General features: G+C 33.9%; 2 protein-coding genes across 3 annotated transcripts; one reads left to right on the top strand and one right to left on the bottom strand.

Moving 5' to 3' along the window:
• Positions 1-639: 639 nt before the first annotated feature.
• Positions 640-7,012, bottom strand: LOC132312268 (uncharacterized). Its single transcript, XM_059810565.1, has 7 exons — positions 6,552-7,012; positions 3,892-4,234; positions 1,708-1,792; positions 1,509-1,595; positions 1,169-1,411; positions 950-1,035; positions 640-868 (listed from the first exon to the last, which is right to left on the bottom strand). Exons 1-6 carry the CDS (start codon positions 6,710-6,712, stop codon positions 959-961), a joined length of 996 nt encoding a protein of 331 aa, XP_059666548.1. The 5' UTR covers positions 6,713-7,012; the 3' UTR covers positions 640-868; positions 950-958.
• Positions 7,013-7,886: 874 nt separating this feature from the next.
• LOC132312267 (uncharacterized) lies at positions 7,887-13,988 on the top strand. Of its 2 annotated transcripts, none has more exons than XM_059810564.1 (5): positions 7,887-8,453; positions 9,262-9,457; positions 11,389-12,117; positions 13,232-13,424; positions 13,538-13,988. In XM_059810564.1, the coding sequence occupies exons 1-4, from the start codon at positions 8,296-8,298 to the stop codon at positions 13,421-13,423; spliced, it is 1,275 nt and encodes a 424-aa protein (XP_059666547.1). In that variant the 5' UTR covers positions 7,887-8,295; the 3' UTR covers position 13,424; positions 13,538-13,988. The 2 variants fall into 2 exon arrangements, with proteins under 2 accessions (XP_059666547.1, XP_059666546.1); XM_059810563.1 differs by having other exon boundaries at positions 7,888-8,453; positions 13,535-13,988.
• The last annotated feature ends 6,805 nt before the right edge of the window (positions 13,989-20,793 follow it).

Genomic DNA, 20,793 nt, shown 5'->3' with positions numbered 1-20,793 from the left:
GATGCTGTTATTTTGAAAAGCATCACACACACACACACACACACACATGCTGTAATGAAGGGACTTTCATTGAACTTGCGCCCTCAGAAACATTAGAACAAGAAACTGCGCTCGCATTTTCAGAACCATTGGATCGACTCATACCCTTATAGCCGTTGGGTTGAAGACCAACTTCACAGCCTCTTAATCAAAGGATTACCTGGGTGTTTGCACAGAGCATCCACGAAATATACTTGCTCCATTCATAGATGCACGACACGAGAAGATAACATAAATTGAAACAAAGGGGTTGCTTGATTCAAAATTTTAATAGTAGAAAATGACAGTTTCTTTGAAAACTATATTTTGAAAGCTCAATTTAAAAAAATTAATTGGTTCCTAGTAACTACAAAACGTACTGTATTTCTTAAGAATAAGATAAACTTTTTTTCCCACAAAATTTTTCTCAGTTATCTAATAAGGATAAATGCCACAAATGTGGGATTGACTACTGGAATTTTGAGCTATCAAAATAATCATTCAACTGATTTTTTTTGCACCTGGAGTTAATTAAGACATGAAATTGTACAAAACTACTTTTTTTATTTCTAAAATATGAATATAAATAAAAGCACATAAAAACTGTTTCCATACTCCATGTTATATAAACACAACACATTATTTGCCATAAAGTAAATAAATAAGCACAACGCATTGTTTACCAACCCAATGTAACCTTAACAACTCATTTTAATAAACTAGGAAAAAAAAAAAAAAACCTCATTTCAACATTATCTGTATTGTTCGCAGATTCACTTGTAAGCAGAGGGGAGGAAAAATTTCGACGAATGACAAATGCAGTGGCTTCAGCAACACCAGCTTCAGTAACCTCCATGCATAAACATAGCATCAAATTTTAAAATCTGTTAACTCTCCTTATTTGAATGTCGATGTTACATTGGAATCTAACCTGGATGCCCTAAAGGTCCGCGTGAAGAACTTTTTCGTAACAAAAGGCCACAATAATGGGGCCTGCTAAATCCCCTAGAGCACAGCCTGCAGAAAATGCATTACAGTAAAAATAAGTCCTAGAAGTCTTGCACAAAAATTTGAAGATGATAGTTTTGAAGAGATTGAAATTCCCCTCTGAAAAGCTTCAATAAATTAAGTGCCAGGGTGACGTTCTTACCAATCCATTGACCAGCTGATGGGCGAAAGAGGGTTGCACCAATCCCTGCCCCAATAGAAGCGAAAACCAGTGATGCACTACACCGAACGGTGGTACCATAAACCTTCTTGCCAAGAAGCTGAACTAGTTCTGCTTTATCAACCTTATCAGGCTCTTCATTAGATTTGAACGTAGCAGAAAAGAACCGGTAAACTTCAATGCCAACTTGGATGAGCCATGATGCTGCGACTCCTAGAAAATGCCCTGTTTAGACAGCAAAAGATGGGACAAAAAACAGTGAGGTTGAATAGAAACCAACAAGAAGTCCACAATAAAGAGAACCAAACTTGAATGTTTTGACCTCTGAAAGTTGTTTTGCTAACACTGTAGAAGTAAACTAAAGTTGGCATGCCTCTTCCAGCCTTACGCACGGCTGATTTTGGAACATCTGCATATGTTGATCAGAACACTCAGTTATTAACCATAAGCATCGAAATCGGAACACTGTAAAATTAGATCAATTATCTCTATTAGCCACATTTCTAGTTTATGGAGTGTACCTTTAAGAAGTTTCCATGCCACACGCTGTGATAAATAATGCACAGCAAGTCTTTCCAGAACCCGTCTAGTAGTTACAACAGTGGTCTGATACATGATGCAGAACATAGTTTAGTTAATTCTACTCCTGAATGACTAAGGAAGAATTTAACAAAGCTTAAAGGAATTTCCAAGCATAGCTTTCATCAAGCAAGAAAAAGAGGTCAGCAGCTGAGTCTAATGCCTTACCAGATCAAATGTTACAATGAGAAAATGGCAGTTTAAGAAAATGGCAGAGTTTCGATAAACTGACAGAACAAATATTCAAAAAGACAGATAACTCCTGGGTGCAGGGTCTTCTGAATAAGGAATTGTAAATAGGAGAACTGAATAAGACGACAACAGTGGTCATGGGAATAAGATTTTTACAAACTTTGAATAAGGAGCATCAACATGGCAAGAATATGGATAATGGAGTGGCAATCATTGAGATAACTGGATGAGATAGAAGTGAGTATACAAACACAACAAGGTTAGAAGAAAGGTCCATGTTGAACATTGAGAGTCTGTCTTTCTGCAGTAGCCATGATGTGCTACTTGATATATTCAAGTTGACTCATGGAGTATGTTTGTTTGGTTACGGTATAGTGTTGCTTAAAGTATACTATCTCAGCAGCAAGGTATATGGTATCTGGTGAGTAGATTTCATGAATTAATACTTTCTCAGCAGAGAACAACTAAACTTGGGTGTTGGCAGACGTCATGCTTTAGAAACAGTCAGAACCAGATTGTTGCACATGTCTTGAGCATCCAATGATCAAGTTCATTTTTCTTATTTGAAATTATCTACTAGCTAAAGGACTGTGTCATCACATATCGGGTATATTGTGTCCATACTAGAGGAAGTTCTGAACTAACATCGTGTAGTAATTAATTTTTCTGGGGTCAATATACCGTAATTACTTAATCAGGTACTAGCTACACACTCAACCCAAAGAACGAATAGTTCTAGTTTCTTAAAAAACTTAACAATTTTACAGTTTAGAACGGTTGGAATCCTCTAATATATTAGGCACTCACATGCACGGCTGATATTGGACAAAGCTATGGATTCTCCGAAGAGAATAGCACGATAAGACTAGCATTGAAATGCATAAAATACCACAACAATGCAAAAGAAAAAATGGAGAATTAGTGAGGAAAAGAAAAATTTGGGGAAAAAAAAATGGATTCTCCAATGTTGACGGTCACATTTAGGCTCCATTCCATTTGAGGATTAGCGTGGAAAAAGAAAAAAACAATGCAAAAGAAATTATTTTCCTCATTTGGTTACCATGAAAAAAAAAAATGGAGTAAAAGAAATAATGTGGGAAAATAAAATAGACAAGCAATGACAAGGATTAATTGAGATGAGTAGAGTTAAGTTGGTTTTCTAAACCAAATTACTTTCTATTTATTCCTTGAGGCTTTTTATGACTCACAATCTAACTTCTACTTTTAAACTTTTTGAGATAAGCACAATTGTTTAATTGAATATTAAGATAGGGAAAATAGGTATAAAGTAAAGCAAATACTAATAATCTCAGTACAATAATTATACCCAATCATTTCAAGGATATAAACAGGCAGTGAATTTATTATTACCATTTTTCTAAATGTCTAGTTCTACAGTAAGTTTCTTTGCAGTCAGAGAACATTAGAGTTCCAATGAACTGATTGGAACTTCTGAACAAAGATTGTTGTTGATCTAATCACATAGTCACTGCAAATACATAGAATTAAACATTCTTCGGTCCAATCAATCATAAACGTAAAAGTGCACACTTTATCATTCTCAAAATTGGTGGAGGATACTAATGATGCTATTAACTGAAATAAACCCCTTGTGCAACATTTAATTGACCTAAAATTAGTGATGAAAGTGGCCATTTATAGACTATTACCAACGCATTGTTTCTGTTTGACTCTCACATTTAGTACAATATTGCGATGGGAGAACCACAAGGTCATTCAAGATCCAAGTTATAATTAATGATCATTTTACATACTTCAAAATAGGACATGCTATCTAGTCAAAAGAAAAAAGTTCTTTGCAATCATAAAATTCTTAACTGCTCTTAAAACTCATGACTCACCAAGCCACCTTGTAAGGCTTTATAATCATAAAGTGCTAAAAGAGAAAATATGGGAGAATTTGTGAAACACACCTCGCGAAATATTTGCTTCACTGATTTCTTGAAGGGAACGACCAAATCTGTATGGTGCTCATCCGGAGTGTCCTGTAGGAAGTCATCATCATCCTCGTCCATGTTAGTGCGAGGCTCCAAAAGAGGCAGATAAAACAATAGGAAGGACCTCAATGATGTTAATGCGAAGGACTTCAAACCAAAAGCCGAGAATAGAGGTTTCAGCTCGAAGTAGTACTCTTTGGTACCATATTTCAGAGAATCATGCTGAAAGATATTTCCAGATACACTTCGTATGTTAGATATATAATCGTCGGTTATATCTGCGCCAGCATCAGCATTAGCAACTGATATGCCTGCATTACTGTACCATGAACATTACCAGTCAACAACAGAAGATTGTTACAATGTATTACAACTCCAAGCTATCTGCAAAACAGACTATTACTTCAAATACCATGTCAATTCCTAAAATAGCACCAAGCAGATCAAGAATGAGCTAAAATTCAGTTAGTGTAACATATGATCAATAATTTTTTTTCACTAAATAGATTTCTCCTTACATCAAACCACTGTATATTACCCAAGAAAACGAACAAATTTTTACACAAAGCCAATGCACAGCATCAGTTCCCTTCTCGACTGAATTAGGAAATGATGACAAAATCGTTCCTCTAAAAAAAAAAAAACCATGTTCAACCAAGAAAAAAATCAACAGCAAGATGATATTTTTTTGTCACACTTTTCACTAACACTAACTGAAATATAGCCTTAAAATGTTGATTATATGCAGTTGCTTGAAACATGATAATAGCAGCCTGCCATAACTCAGCACCAAATCAAGATAAAACCAATAATATCTAATACGAACCACATGATCCACATTTTTTTATCTCACCCACCTCAGCAGTGCCTGCTATAGCCCAAACAAACAATAAGGTATGTATACCAATCAATACAAATACAAGTGCATCTTTAAAATATCATTGTTTGCATGCAGTTGCCTCACATATGGTGGTACCCCCAGTAAAAATTTCATAACAAATTAATGCTGAAATACCTAACAGTAACTAACTGTCTTTGAATTACTGTTTCAATGGGTTATAGAGCTTGATTTGACACATCTGCCAGTCCCGGCATATTGGTGACACTTGGTATAAGATCAGCTACAAAATCTCAGATTCAAGTTGCAACCTATATTAAAAAATTGAATTTTATTGATAAACCAACTTGAATTGCAACGAATCCTTAAATTGAATCATATAGGGGATTCATGTGACAAACAAGAAAACTAGACATCACATAAATGGAGACAAGATTGGCTATGTATATTATCTCTAAAATTATAAATATAATTAAGTCAAAAATCTTTTGAATCTTTTCCATGAAATTACTCTTGCACTTTCTTTGATCCCCTCAATCTTCCCCACAATTGAATCTTTTAACTTCCTTCCGCCTCCCTTCCACTTGATCTCTCTGATTTTTTGTTCCTTTTAAACTTGGATCCACAACAAGCTCCCTCGAACTTATTGTAACTAAAATCTTCATGAGTTTGATTCAAAATGATGATAAAACTGTTACCATTCGTATAAATTTCTTGATGGCCACTACTGATATAATATAGGTCTCTGATGGGTTAACAATAATCGGGAAAAAGAAATGAGGCCTCCATAGAACAAAATCCTTTATCCGTGGGCTATGTGGTTCAGGGCAGCCTGCAGATCTGAACCTTTATGATATGAAAATATTTTACGGGCCAAACTCCCAATCAAAGTCAACCCATTACACAAGATTAAAAAATTAGACTTGCTTTCTTACACTTTTCAACATGAAAAGTGGTAGTTTGGTGGTGACAAGTGACTGATTTAATTCAGACGTGATTATGAAGGTAAAATAAAAGGCCAAATCTTCTCTAGGCCTACAGCTTTGGACCTTTATAAGGTGAAAAACTTTTTCGCGCCAAACTCCTGGTCCTCATGGACAAAACCTAAGAATCTAAGCAAACCCATTGTAACCTTAGACTTGAGTTCTTAAACTTCCCCAAAATGAAATTATGAAAAGTAGTTGTTTGGTGATAATACAATCTGTTCAAGTGATTAATTTGACTCCAACGTGGTTATGAGGTTTATAAAAGATGTCAAGATTTTAGGATTGCTTGTACCAAGTTTTAGGAACAAGGGAAAATTCAGCATAACCAAAAGATCATTGATTCTTTTACCATGTCAAAAATCTAAATTCTATTAAATAAAATAACTTGAGTTAACAGTCTCTAAGTTGATTATATAGGAAATTCAAGACATAAACAGGAAACTAAATAATGAATAGATAGATGAAACTAAACAAATATAATAACATATTAAATATAACCAAGTCAAAATCTTTTCCATAAATCACTCTGGCAATAGTATCAATGTTATCACAGTGAACAGTGAACTCTTTTAAAGTACTTCAGTTTTCATCCATTTAATCCCCTGATTTGAAGAGTTCAATTACTTTTGAATTCAACCTATATTTTGAGATTTTAGACAAATAACAGCCTAAAATTAACATGAACATAAACAGTATATATACTGATATATGTATGAAAAGGGTTTTGTGTGTTTACGCATACATATACACACACTAATCCATATATATATAGAATCCATATATATATATATATATAAAGAGAGAGTAAGTACCCGAACAAAGCCCTTGAAGCAAAAGGGTAACCGGCCGCGAAGGAAGCGGCTGCAGTGGAAGCTGCGAGTGACGCTGAGAAAGGACCATAAGAATGTAGGGTTTGGGCACCGAAGCTTGAATTTTTCCTCAGTAGATCTAAAATTATAGCAATTCCCGCCATTCTTCGAAGTTGTGAATATCAAATCCAATCACAGAGAAGCCTCTCTCTCTTAAATCAATACTGTTGTCAAGCAAATAAATTCACGAAACTGTTGAATACTCTTCCTCACTTTTACTCTCTCTAGTTTGTGATATGTATGTACATGTGTGTATATATTTTATAGAAACTGTTGGGGACGTTGCAAAAATCAATTTGAGAGAGAGGGAGAGAGAGGGGTGCCTGAGTCGCAGGGTTGGGGAAATTTCGCAGGCTTATGAAGGGACTGTCGTCTTGTGGCGAAGTGACAACCCAATCATAGTCTCTCAATTTGCAATTTAAAATTAGGGGTAATCTGAATTGGAAAACCTTTCCGGGCAAGGAAATTAAATAAATAAATATCAGAAATTTTATTTTTTCTAATAAATCTGAATTGGAAAAGAAGAAAGGGAATTGAATTGTATTTGAAATAAATTTTCATTGTGTGTTTGAAATAAATTGCAATTTATATCTTAGGCTAGTTAAGGCAATTATTTATCAAAAGAGTCGTGTTGTGATATGGACTATGTAGTTGTGTTAAGTCCTAATACACAAATATAGTTTTTAGATAAGCTATTTACAAAAGTGAGAATTTTTTTTTTTTAATTTTATGTATCTTGGTAGGATTTAGTAATATTGCATTATATATTTATTTTTTGTGTGGATGATTTAAGATAAATTAACTGAATGTACAGTGCTGTGACATCTCTTTTATTTCTCAAAGTGAGATTTGAGGATTTAAGTCTTATTATAATTGTATATAGAAAAAAAAAATTTTAAAAAAAAAATTTGTACAAAAAAAATTGTGTTCGGTTCAACTTTCTAAAAACTATTTATTTAAAATTCATTTATAAAAAAATCTGTTTTCAGATAATTATCTTTTATTATTATCTCAAAACTGTTTTATATTATCTGAATTATTGAGAATTATTTTCAAGGTTACAAATCAAGTACACCCTGTGTTATTATTAGGTCTAATGATTAATCTCCCAAGCAGGAGAATGTGGGTTCAACTTCTAATAACTATGTTATATAAATAATGACAATCAATTTGTAACGTGGCATTGACTTTTCTCTACTCTTACAAATATTAGATTGAGAGTTCAAGTTGTAGGGAAAAATAAAATTTGTGTGAATTATTTATCTGGATAAGAAATAAAAAAAATTCAATTATCATAAATTCAATTGGCTAATGCCATTTCATTTGTTTGGTAAATTATCTTATAAAAAAAAAAAGAAAAAAAAAAAGGGTACAAATTGACTATTGGAACAGTCCAAAAAAATAAATTCCGAAAAAAGTAGGGAAGAAGTCGTAATTTTGAATGAATCACACGGGTTTATAAATTGCAAAAAGGGCCTTTGTGACAAAGACTGCAATGTTCAGAGTTTGAAAGTTGAACCCCATAAGGCGCCAATCAGCCCTCCACATTGAATCGATAATCGTCCATTTGATTTGTTTATGCAAAATGATAATCTGAATCTGTATATGTAGTCATCAATTGGGTTTTACTCGAATCAGTTCGACGAGGGAGGGTTTTAGGGTTTTGATCGTGTTTGATTCAACAAGTATGAATTCGGGCGATCTCCACAAGGTTTGGGAAATCAAAGCCCTCAAGAAGAAGGATGGAGAGGACGAGGCTAAGAAGTTTCTCGAGAGAATTGCTAATCAGGTCCAGCCCATCATGCGGAAACACAAATGGAGGGTCAAGGTTCTATCTGAATTCTGGTAATTTTCCATCTTCTAGTGTTCTTTTTGGTTGCCAAGAAAATGTAGGAAAATAAAGGAAAAGTCGGAAACTTTAAATGGAAACTCTAGTGGTGTACTGCTTCGAAATTCCCAGATTTATATATTGATTTTACAAAATTTGGTATGATTTTAATGCTTTGTTTAACAACCGTGAAACAGTAGGAAAAGTTATCAGTTCACTTGTTTTCACTTTGTTCTATGTTTTCTTTCTCTGTTTTGTTTTTGATTTTCAAAGATGAAAAAATTAATTGAGCTAAATAATGGGATGGAAAATTCTTTTCAGAGTGAGAAACTTGGCCCACAAATTACTGCAAATGGGAAGGTGACCAATGAATGAATATTGCGAAGATGACATCATGTAGACTCCCCATGAATATATGTATTGGTCATTTTCTTTTGACATTGTTTAGTCGGCTTATATTTTAGGCTTGAATAGAATTGCTCTAGTGTAATTTGGCTGAGTACAATAGAGGATTTTTTATTTATTTTTCCCTTCAGGTCCCAAAGAAGGAAAAGCCCATGATTCAATTTTCACCATCTTCAAATTTCAAAAAAATTATCACCATCTGAATGGAACCTTTTTTTTTAGTTGTATGGGTGAAGCTTCTCTTTGAATTATTGTGACATTTCTTCTAGCTTTACTTATGCCTGAATAACAAAAAGAGAAAGAACTGGGAATCCATGATTGCATCTCTGACCTTTTAGTTGTATGCTTATTTTTCATGTTTATATTTTTGTCTTGTTCTGTTTTCTGATACGACACTGAACAAATAAAATAAAATTTCAGCCCTAAGAATCCAGCACTTCTGGGGTTGAATGTGGGAGGTGGTGTCCATGTAAAGTTGAGGCTTCGAAGGGCAAACAGGGACTGGGATTTCTTTCCTTTTGATCAAGTTCTTGATACAATGCTTCATGAGCTCTGCCACAATGTTCACGGTCCTCACAATGCCAATTTCTACAAGCTTTGGGATGAACTAAGAAAGGTAACTTTAAATTTTATAATCTGAAATGTTCTTTATTTATTTATTTATTTATTTTTTTAAAAAAAACAGAAAAAGAAAAAAATGACGTGCAAAAGAGAAGAAATGAAAATGACCACAAGTTGAAGCATTTTGATACGTCAGAGTACGCTATGTTCCAATTAGACCTGGAGGGAGGGTGAACGTGTCTTAAAATTTTATCAATGCATTTGAGCAGAAATTTGAATTTTAACTAATTAGGTCAAACTGAAATACGGATACCAGCTAATAAATACCATACTAAAAGTGAGCGTAGTGTACAGAAATATAAAGCAAATAGCAATCCGCCAGTCCACACAAAGCCACAATGGAAAAATCATATAAACCCTAGAAACGTTTAGTTGTCTCAGATCTAAACTCACGCAAGTTAAATTATTTTCCTCAGGCAATATTGCTGTCGGTCTATGAATCCGCTCACAAAATTTGCACTTCCTCTTGTGATTGATCTCCTCCATTAACTAACTGACCTTCGATTTCTGGTTTTGTATGGATTGTTGGTGTTGAACTCCTTAAAACACTATGATTGTAAGTGGCCAACGCTCAGAAGAAAGACTCACCATCTATATGCAATTGATATTGTCATCAATGGCATTGTTCCCAAAGATTGAGATAATGCTGATGACCATTTCTCTTTTATTTTGAAGTTTATTTAATTTGCAAAGCTTGATATTGTATTCTTGTGAAGTTCTGAATACAACCGGAAGATATTAGGCTTGCTTTTCTTATGCTTTGTCAATTTAGATTTTGCTAATTACTGCACTTGATTCACACTGATCTCATTTACTGGTTCATCATATCAAATCGTAAATCGTTTCTCTTCCCCTTGTTCACCTGGTCTAAGTTACTGCAGCCATATTCAAGGGTGCGATGCTGAGCTGGTTTTTTATACGCAAAATACTTTTTGTTCTCTCTCTCTTCCTTCTAAAATAACATAAACTTCTTTTCTGACATAATTTATAAACTTCCAATTTGTATCTCAATAGAGGTGACAAATGGACTATTATGGAAGCAGCATGCATAATTTATAAACTTCCAATTTGTATCTCAATAGAGATGACAAATGGACTATTATGGAAGCAACATGTGGAGTTGTGAAATGTCATCCAAAAACTTCGAATATGAAATGGGCATGGTTGGGTAAGAGGAGAGAATGTAAGAGAAGAGAATCCTTAAATGGCTTTTCTATTTTATTTAAAGCGTTTTTAGGCATTTTGTTTTATTTTGTCTCAGTATTTCCATGAATCAAATATGAGTTAATGGCAAACAGGAAAATTGAAAGAGTAGTTCCTAGATTTTTATGAAAGCTGCACCATCTTCTATATTTGAGCTTCATTTGAAATTTAATTTGTTCTCTATACTAAAATTATCTTTCAACTTCCATGGTGATTAGCCGTAACAACATATTCTTTTTGTTGACCTTCTGTTATGGGATAAGTTATGTCAAAATCTTCTGTTTGTAAAATTTTAACATGAACTTACACTGTCTGGTCAAAGTCCTTAGTTTTTGGGTCTCAGGATCTTTCCTGTTTGGATGATTTTTTCAAATATTATATCTTTTTTAATTGATTGATGAGTGCGTGCAGTGCAGCATAATAGGTCATTTTGCTGTTAATTTTTGGTTCTTCGAAGTTGCCTTTTCTATCCATATGGCACAAGGATTTGATGTATAAATTCTCTTGTGCTTCTATATGCAATTTAAAGGCTGGTAAAGTACTCTTGATACTGGTTTATCATGGCTGAATGTGATCTAATTGGGTTATTTGTCATTAACCAGAGTGAGTGAGATAACCAATTAGTTTTTTTGTTTAATAAAGTGCTTACGTTATTGCCTTGCTTATTTTGGTCTATGTCCATATATATGTGTGTGTGTGTGATATAATTGCCGCCAAATTAAGGAATGTGAGGAGCTGATAAACAAGGGAATAGCTGGCACTGGAGAGGGATTCGATCTTCCTGGGAGACGCTTGGGTGGTTTCTCTCGTCAACCTCCTCTTTCATATCTTCGCCAAACTGCACTAGCAGCTGCAGAAAAGAGAGCAAGTCTGGGATCTTTACTACCATCAGGGCCTAAACGCGTTGGTGGTGATAAGTCTATTATGGTTGCACTTAGTCCAATACAAGCTGCTGCAATGGCTGCAGAAAGGAGATTGCAGGATGACATATGGTGTGGTTCTGAGCATTGTGAATTATCTGGCGAAGGAGAAAATTGTACTGATATCCTGCAGAAACCCGCATATACCGATCAAAATGCTAGAAGCACCAAGCTTTATAGTGGTTCTGATGCACATTCTTCAGATGCAATATCTCGAAAAAGAAGTCGAGAATCAAATAACAGTTCATTATCTCAGTCTTCTAATGGTCATTTAGAAACCAGTTTCGTGGATTTGACCATGGTTGGTTCTACTACTGGGTCTATGTCTCGTAATGATCAGATACCTCAAAAAAGAAGTCGTGACACTGATAATAGGTCACTTTCTCAGTCATCAAATGGCCATCCAAAATCTGGTTTTGTGGATTTAACTATGGATACTTTGACTTCTGGATCCATGATTAATCATGATGCAACACACAATGCAGAGGAATCCAATATGTGGGAGTGTGCAACTTGCACTTTATTGAATCCGGTAAGTGTGCAGTCAAAAGATTTTCATTTTATTCAACTGTATTCATTCTTTCACTTAAATATCTTTTCTCGTCTCCTGTTGAAACATGTAATAAACATAATTAGTATTTGTTTTTGAAGCAGCATACTAAATTTTGTGTACTAATAGTATCTTATTGGTTCAGTAGGTTTTTTTATTGTTGAATATCGTGAGTGTTATTAACATAATTCTTGTTACTTTCAGAGTAGCATGCGTTATTTGTTTATGGCCTTAGATAGAGGATATGGTTACCCTTGGGTTGAGAATGAATATGTGCCAAATAAAAGACAATGTTAGGCCTATCTTTAGTTGTCCCTTGCAGCAACGCCATATAGGCAGGAATCAACTTTGACTATTGGTTTTAGATAGAGAAAAATGAAGAAAAGGGGTTCATGAAGATTAATATATAATTTTATTATGGTAGATTATTTGATTGAGACAACAGTATAAGCAATGTTTGGCTGTGAAGCATGAAAGCAATTTGAACTACTTTGTGTCATTATTAGTTAGGAAGGGAAGGGCGAACTTACATTATTGAATTCCATGGCGAAAGGTTTTGTTGGAAGATTGAAACTTTATGAGAAGCTTCTCTTTTTTTCCCTGATGCCAATGGATTAGAATGTGGCTTTATTTCTTATTTTACTTTTCCCCTTTCATTCTCTCTTTCATCCATTTTGCCCCATCTTTGCTTTACTTCTGTACTCTGCCCAGTGGTATTATAAATAGTTAGGATGGGAGATACTTATTCTGAAAATTTGATCACTTGGCTCTTTTCACTTGACATAGCTTAGGTGGAGAGCACTCTGATTTTATTACTGGTTTGAAATTATGAAAATCTCTAACATAAAAGATTAATATTTTGTTTTGATTTTCTGTTGTACATATTGAACCATAGTTTAGATGTTCTGTTAAGACTTAGCCTGTGGCATGCTGCATAAAGTTTGTATTTGGGAAATAGTTTCTTCAGCCAGTAGAAGAGTTTTTATAGTAGTTCACTTCACTTTTTACCTATAATTCGTGCTATTTAATTACATATTATAAGAACAAAGAAACTCACCCGAGTCTTCTCCATGTGAATGATGGTTGATTGTTGCAGCCATTAGCTCCAATATGCGAGCTTTGCAGCACTCAAAAGCCCAAAGATGCCAAAGGCAAGTACAGTATCTGGTCATGTAAATTCTGTACTCTAGAAAACAGTGCGGAGTTAGAGAAATGCACAGCATGCGGGCAGTGGAGATATTCACACGGCCAGCCAGTGGCAACCCCCGCGCCAAATCTTGGCACTTAAGGTATAACTCAAACTGCCTGAGAAGTCCATTCATTTTTTCAGTTACTGAAATTCTGTCATTTTGCTAATGAGCATTTTGCTTTGCCTTTTTGGTTGTTTTGTCCATTTCAGCAGAACCAAGATATTTATAGGAATTTTGGTTGAAATCCCAAATTTTGTTTGGATTTTCTTTATAAGAAATTTGCCCTTTAGAACACCTCAAGGGAACATGTTATGGTTTGAGAGTATTTATGAGCAAATGTCTTGTGGTTCTCAAGCACGAGAGCTGGGATTGACGTCTCTTAATTGGGCCTTTTGGGTACTCTATTGATTTAAGAATTTGGGGTTTTAGCTTTTATTAAAATTTCCTGGTCTTTTGGTTGGATTCTTTTTTGGTGAATTTCCAGGAAAAGTCCTTTTAATTACAGATCAATATCGGTTAAATTTATTTATCACTTCCATCTGTGTACCTAACGATAGTGGTGGTTAACCATTTTTAATCCTTATGTAAACTTGTTCTGTTCATTAATATTTTCCACTTATCCTTTTTGTCTGCTGAATCGAACTGAATTTAAAATTTTGTGCTTCTTCGTGCGCCAATAATCGACTTTTGTGATGGTATCTTCGGTCATTTTTTATGTTCTTATTTCAAATGTGTGGTTGTTTGGTTATTCATATGAGTGACATTGTTTTGTAAATTATAATTTATTGATTAGATCTCAGCTGAGTAGAGAGAGTTGATTGTTGACTTCAATTTACACTAAGATGGCATAATCAAATAATTTGGCAACATTATGGTTGCTCACGAGACAGAAGGCTCAATTTTTTTTTATATTATTTTTTTCACACCCCACCATTTAAACGCACACACTTGTGTAAAACTGCTGCCTTGAGGATATAAACGCACAAGATAGACCAAGGACCAAAAAGACACCAGGTGAACATGATTCATACCGTATATTTACCAAAGAGTGGGAAGGTGGAGGGCTCAAATTTCCACAGGGGTAAGTTTTATATCTATATGTGTATATGTGTGTGTGTATGTGTGTATATTAGTCTGACCTAAGTGGACATTGAATCGGTTTGGATGAATTTGATGGTTAAAGTTTGCATCATGAGATATCTCTGTATGATGATCCTCTATATATTTTTCTGTATGGATAAATATGCTTTCTTTTGAGAATTATATTATAAGCCCTAGGAATTTGTGAGTCATATATTTCAAGGTAACCAACACATCGCATGTTATGGATATTATTTTAAGAATCCCTATATATATGCCAATTACTTGGGCGCGACACAACTCATTTTTCTCATAAAAGAATCAGTGTAATTCTTTGAAACTGATGAAAAACTTTGTGAACGATGAACTATGTGAGTAGCTAATTAGAACAAAATTAAGCCAGTAATTCTTATTGGAATAAAATTAATAGAGAGAAATCTTTTATCACAAAAATAAAAGCCAGTAATTCTTATTGGAATAAAATTAAGCCCTATCTAGTTCATAGGAGTGTATTATAGGCCTATAGTTATCAATAAAGCATTTATGCTCTTAAATTGTATTAGCTCAACATATTTATGGTGCAAGAAGAAATACATGGTTAGCGTGCTTTCCCTCCCGAGTACAAACGTTGGGCAAAAATAATTGCAACACAACATCGTTTGCATTCCCAACATGCCATAGTAGCTTGCATAACCAAGAACAAAAATAATATATCTTCTTATGAATTTTCACAGGAAGTGATTGAAAGGCACGGTTCAAAAACGGGAATAAATTTTCAACAACTGAGTCATAGTAAAAAAATCTCAAGCTTGATCCATATAATATGAACCCCCAAAAAAAGTTTGTATAGAATCCCCCCCCCCCCCAAAAAAAAAAAAAAAAAAAAAAAAAAAAAAAAAAAAAAAAAAAAGAACCCTTTAATGTATTGGACAAAAAAGAAAAAAGCTTCAAAGCCTGAAGCAAGAAGGCTTTAATGTACATTTTCCAAAAGCAAAGAAGACAACAACGAAAGTTGGTAGCCTGGTACAAAAAAATTGAAACTAAAATTCAATGAAGGTACATGATTTACACTCTGTCGGTGGAAGTTGGAGCTAAGTTTGTGAAGTAATATATGAATGTGTGATATTGTGTCCAAATGATATTGTGGTTGAAATTTATTTTGAGTGCTATATAATTGTTCATACATATATTTTTATGAATAAATGATCCATCATATCAGGGATCAACTTGTAATCGTATATTAGTTGTGTTGTTACTGTAATTGTATTATTAATATATACGTACATCAAAAGGACCATGTGAACAAATCAAACATAAAAATAGAATAAAAAATGTATATATATTTTTATGAACAAATGATCCATCATATTATGATTAACTTATAGTCCCATATATTTTATTTGCATACAAATTTTTTTTAAAATAAGTATAATTTAATAAATAAGAGAAAAGGTCGCTACTTGTTAACAAAATTAGGGTCAGTGTAATTTATCATGGAAAATTTGAATTGTGACTTTAAAATTATAAAAATCTAAATAAAAAAGAAATTGGAGATTTTTGTGTGATAAGTTTCTGACTTTTGACTATTTGTTAAACAGAATAAAAAATTCTATGACTTGTATTCCAAAAATCAGTGCTTTACCAAATAATCATTCAACCCAGTCCAAAGCAACTATCCAACCTGATAAATTACTTTTGGGTGCTTCCTAACGGAAAGGTCATCGAATTAGTCCTTGACTTTCTTCAAGGAAAATGTACATGCATCATCACCAAACAAAATAACTAAAAAGGAAAATACATTGTGATCTTTAAAAAGACTAAATTATTATTTCAGACTAATTTAAAAAGACTAATTTAAATTAGTTTGAAATAATAAGACTAAATAGTCTATTAAATAAATAATCTTATTCTAAATTAAATAAATAGTCTTTCAAACTAAATAGTCTATTAAATAAATAGTCTTATTCTATTAAATAACTCTTAAGGCCCTGTTTGGATTGACTTTTCAAATACTATTTTTGGCTTTTTGAGTTTGGAAGCTATTTTAAGTAGTGTTTATCTAGTTTTTCAAAAGGGCCTTTGAGTTTTTGAAGAGCAGAGAAGTTGGGAATATGGAAAGCTAAATGGATGATTTAATGAAACTTTTAAAATTCCAAGCGTACCCTTTTTATTACTCATTAAGAAAATAAATTTCAAGTGTATCCTTATAAAAGGCTATTTTTTTTTTTCAGAACCCTAATGCGTCAAGACTCTTGCTCTGCCAATACAACGTTCATCCTCTATTCCTCTGACATATTCTGAAGTTTTCCTCTCAGGCAACCAACGTTCATCCTTGGTTTCAGATTTAACGAGGACTATCGACATCTCCCGCTAGAATAAACCATCGAGATATTTTACTTAATTTTTTTTTTTTTTTTTTTTTTTTCAGTCATAGATTTGATTTTGTTGAGATTTAAGCAAGATGGTTCAGTTGAATACAATGGAAGTTGTTTAATATAGGGCATTCAATGTATCAAATTGACAACTACGTACTGTATTTTTCCTTATGTTTGTTGAGAAGAATAGACTTTCTATATGATGTATGCTAATTTATATATATAATATGTTGATTATTATTTAATTAAAAAAATTAATTTCTCAAAAATCGTGTACATCCATGGTTATTCTGCTAGTTTCCAGTAAAAGCACAAAGTGACAAGTATATATGCGGCAAAATATGTTTGAATTGCAGCGTTGTTAAATCAGTGTGGAAATGATTTGACAATCTTATAAAGTGGAGTTCCTCCTGTTCAGAACTCATTCACTTGTTGATTGGTTTTCCAGTAATTTGAGAGCTACAGCTTTGAGGAGCAAGCTGAGCAAAATGTTGTTTACTGCTATTGTGCAAGCTACATGACTCGATAGGAACCAAAGGATGCATGGAGGTTCAAGGACGGAAGCATTTGATCTTTCCAAGGAATGTCCTCTTTGATCTCTTGAGGAAGCAAATAATTACTTCGTAGAAGATATTGTTGTTTAAGTGTGTTTTCTTTTATTTGAGTAGTCATGTCTACTCGCTCTTATTTGCTTTGTTGGTTTTGTGAGAGCTAATGTTATGTGTACTTTTATTTCATCATTTTTAATAAAACAAATCCATTTAAAAAAACAAATAATAATAATAATAATAATAATAACAAAAGAAAAAATAAAATAAAATAAAATAAAATAAAAAAAAAACATTTCAACTGCCTAACAACTTTCATTTAGTATCAGTTAACTATCTTTTATTATAAATTAAAGGATTGGCAAAGGTAAAATGAACAAGTGAGAGTTGGTACTAGAAATAGTATCAGAAGAGAAAATTGGTGATTCAAATATTCCGGACTCCCATTCGGGATGGTAAGGGCAAAATAGTTATAGAGTTGGTAAAAGAGTTTTCGCAAATATTTTGTCAAACAGGTAAAAAAACCCTTCTGACATTAAAAGTTCTTTTCAATTATGGTTCCAAACACCGACGTAGAAGCCAAGTGATAGATTCCACTTTTCTTTTCCTTCTGTGTGAAAGCTATGCCAAACAAGTCTCTAGTACTACTTGATGTTAATAATAGAGAGAAAAATGAACTTAGTGTACCACTTGATGTTTCACACCAAAATAAGAAAAGGTCCACACTTCTCATATACACAACTTTTACAAAACTGTCAAGACTAGAGCTTTCTAAAATATCTGCACACACACACACACACACACACGTATATGTTCATTTACACTCACATCTACTATATATCTTCACTAGCCTCCCTCTGCAGCACATGACACTCTCTCTCCTCTATCTCCTTCTCTTTCAGTACCATTCACTCTCTCTGTATACAAACTCATTACACTCTAAATTAAAGAAGCACCAACGAGGAAGCAACTAATTAAAACTTGGAAGAGAGAAAAAGTGATATATGTATATATATGTGTGTATATTAAGGGTGCCCTTGGCCCACATTAACTATGTACCGAAAATCTGAGGACAGACATACTCATGTGCATATATGTACACTATCAATTATGTATCATTTTCACTACCACCACGTGAATCTGACGTACAACCCAACTTGGTCCTCCTCCACGTGAATCTGGTAGAAATATAGGGATTAATGGAAAGGGATAGAAGGGAATTAACAAGGAGAACTTTATCACTTGGGTTACAACCCAGTATGTATGAGTTCCAAAGATGCATTGCCACGTATCATTCTCAACATTAACAAAACATTTAGGGCCAGTATGGTTTAATTTTTTGATAACCGTTTTCTGTTCAATTAAATAAAATGCTTGTTTTAAAATAAGTTTCATTTCTAATTTCCTGAAAATTATTATTCAATTTCATTCTTACGTGGTCTTCAATCTCTAATTTTTTTTTTTTAGACTAAAATTGACAATGGGCTTAAAAAAAAAATTTATACCCGCCAACAAAATGTTGGAAAAATATATGCTTCATGTGATATTTAAGATATAACAAATCTTATACTAATATGTCATTAGATAATTAACAATATGTTAAGAAATCATTAATTAAATATGCAACTCTATATTTAATTAAATATGCAAAATAAATTAATAAAATCATAATAATCAATAAAGAACCTGGACCGAGGCTAGTATTGAATACTATGTCCTTAAGACAGATTCGCCCCGCTATGGTGCTAACGGACTCAGTGGCGTCTATCTCCCAGGATACAACGGTCTACATCCACCAGTAGCAGCACTACAAACTCGTGGATACGGCGAACCTCCTCCGTGTAATACTCTCTCTGACTCAAAAATGCATCTATATATTATATAAATGCTGAATTGGGTGTAATCCGAACCAAATGGTTCGGACCAATCTTAATATGGCTCGATGAAATTGGATTAGGGTCGAAGTGGCTCGAACCACTTAACCTATGGTTTGAACCCTCTTGGGTTGGGTTCCAGTCTAGAGAGGGAGATAGAAGAAAATGAAAATGAATGACTTGCAAATGATCCAAAGGGGGGTATTTATAGAAATAGAAATGCCTTTTCGGATGGGGTGCGTCTTTTCATCATTGGACACAACCATTACAATAGGTTGCAATGGTTCACATGGTGTCTATTCACCACTAGACACATCCATTCCAATAGGTTGCAATGGTTCACATGGTGTCTGTTCACCAATAGACACATCCATTCCAATAGGTTACAATGTGCCTTTTCGAGTGGGTGCAACTATGGGTTATGATGGTTCGGAAAAAGGTGTAACCCTTTGGAAAAAACTAAAAGTGGTTTTTTAATTTAAAAGGTGTAACCCTTTAGAAAAAACTAAAATATGGTTTTTTAATTTAAAAGGTGTAACCTTTTAGAAAAACTAAAAAGTAATTTTTTTAATTCAAAAAACCAACCACCCAAAAACCCTACTCATTTGTGAAACCCATTTAAATAAGCCCAGCCCAAAATTAGGCCCAATCCAAAATTTCAAAAAAAAAGAATAATCTGGACTTTACAATTAGGTCCAAGCCCAAGCCCAAATCCTAAACTCAGCTTATTTAAATTTCAATTTGTTTCAACATTTTTTCCATGTGGGACAAACACTTTCCACATTTTGCATACCTATTTAGGCTTATCAAAACACTACACTTTGGAGCTAATTTCTCATTCATCCAGAAACGGATTTCAGAAAGTAAATATACCACGTTCATCTCCTTGCGGAGAGAAACGTGCTTGTCTAGAGATCCGTAAAAAATTAGTAGCGGAATCTATTTCAAATCTCATCCAAAGTTTATGTTTTTAATGCCCCCGTTTCCAACAATCCCCCACATGAATGGAAATTTGCGTAAAATGCAAAAGATGATCATGCAGACACTAGAGAGAGTATAATCGAAAAGTTACTGCATCAGGATAGGTGGCTTTTGGCTTTGAACCTTCCCTAGTGTATTGCTATCGGATTTACTAGCTAACCAGTGAACGCGATGTCTTGAACTGTTCAGCCGTTTGTGTAAACCAAGACAATAACAAACACACAGTAGCTTTCCTCACAAAGTTGGTTCTCATTGTTGTGTTCATTTTGGCCCTGAACAAGTCCTGGTATTCAATGAGTGCTCTAGAAAACTTAGCATTTATAGTTCTCATAGAAGCGGCCTTACTTCACACTCATATAGGTGACTTCTTATTAAGAGTATCCTACCAAACCCCACTTGAATTTTCAAGGTATAAGAGTCATTAAAAGCGTAGCTTATCCTGATCATCGCTGTAGGCAGCACTGTCTCATCATAGAAATGGGTAGAAGATTTATATCTTCCCAGTGCTTCTGGTGAGTCACTCAGAATTTCTGTTGTCCCATCAGCTAGGTTGAGATCTCCAATCAGCTAGGTTGGGTTTCCATTAAGGTGACTCGTTAGCTTTCGGCAT

The sequence above is a fragment of the Cornus florida genome, unplaced genomic scaffold, assembly GCF_030987335.1.
Source record: "Cornus florida cultivar Cherokee Brave unplaced genomic scaffold, ASM3098733v1 CherokeeBrave_3.0.0_Hap2_Chr06, whole genome shotgun sequence".
Classification (NCBI taxonomy): domain Eukaryota; kingdom Viridiplantae; phylum Streptophyta; class Magnoliopsida; order Cornales; family Cornaceae; genus Cornus; species Cornus florida.
The sequence above is the reverse complement of the archived record's forward strand: the minus strand, read 5'-3'. Positions and strand labels throughout refer to the sequence as shown.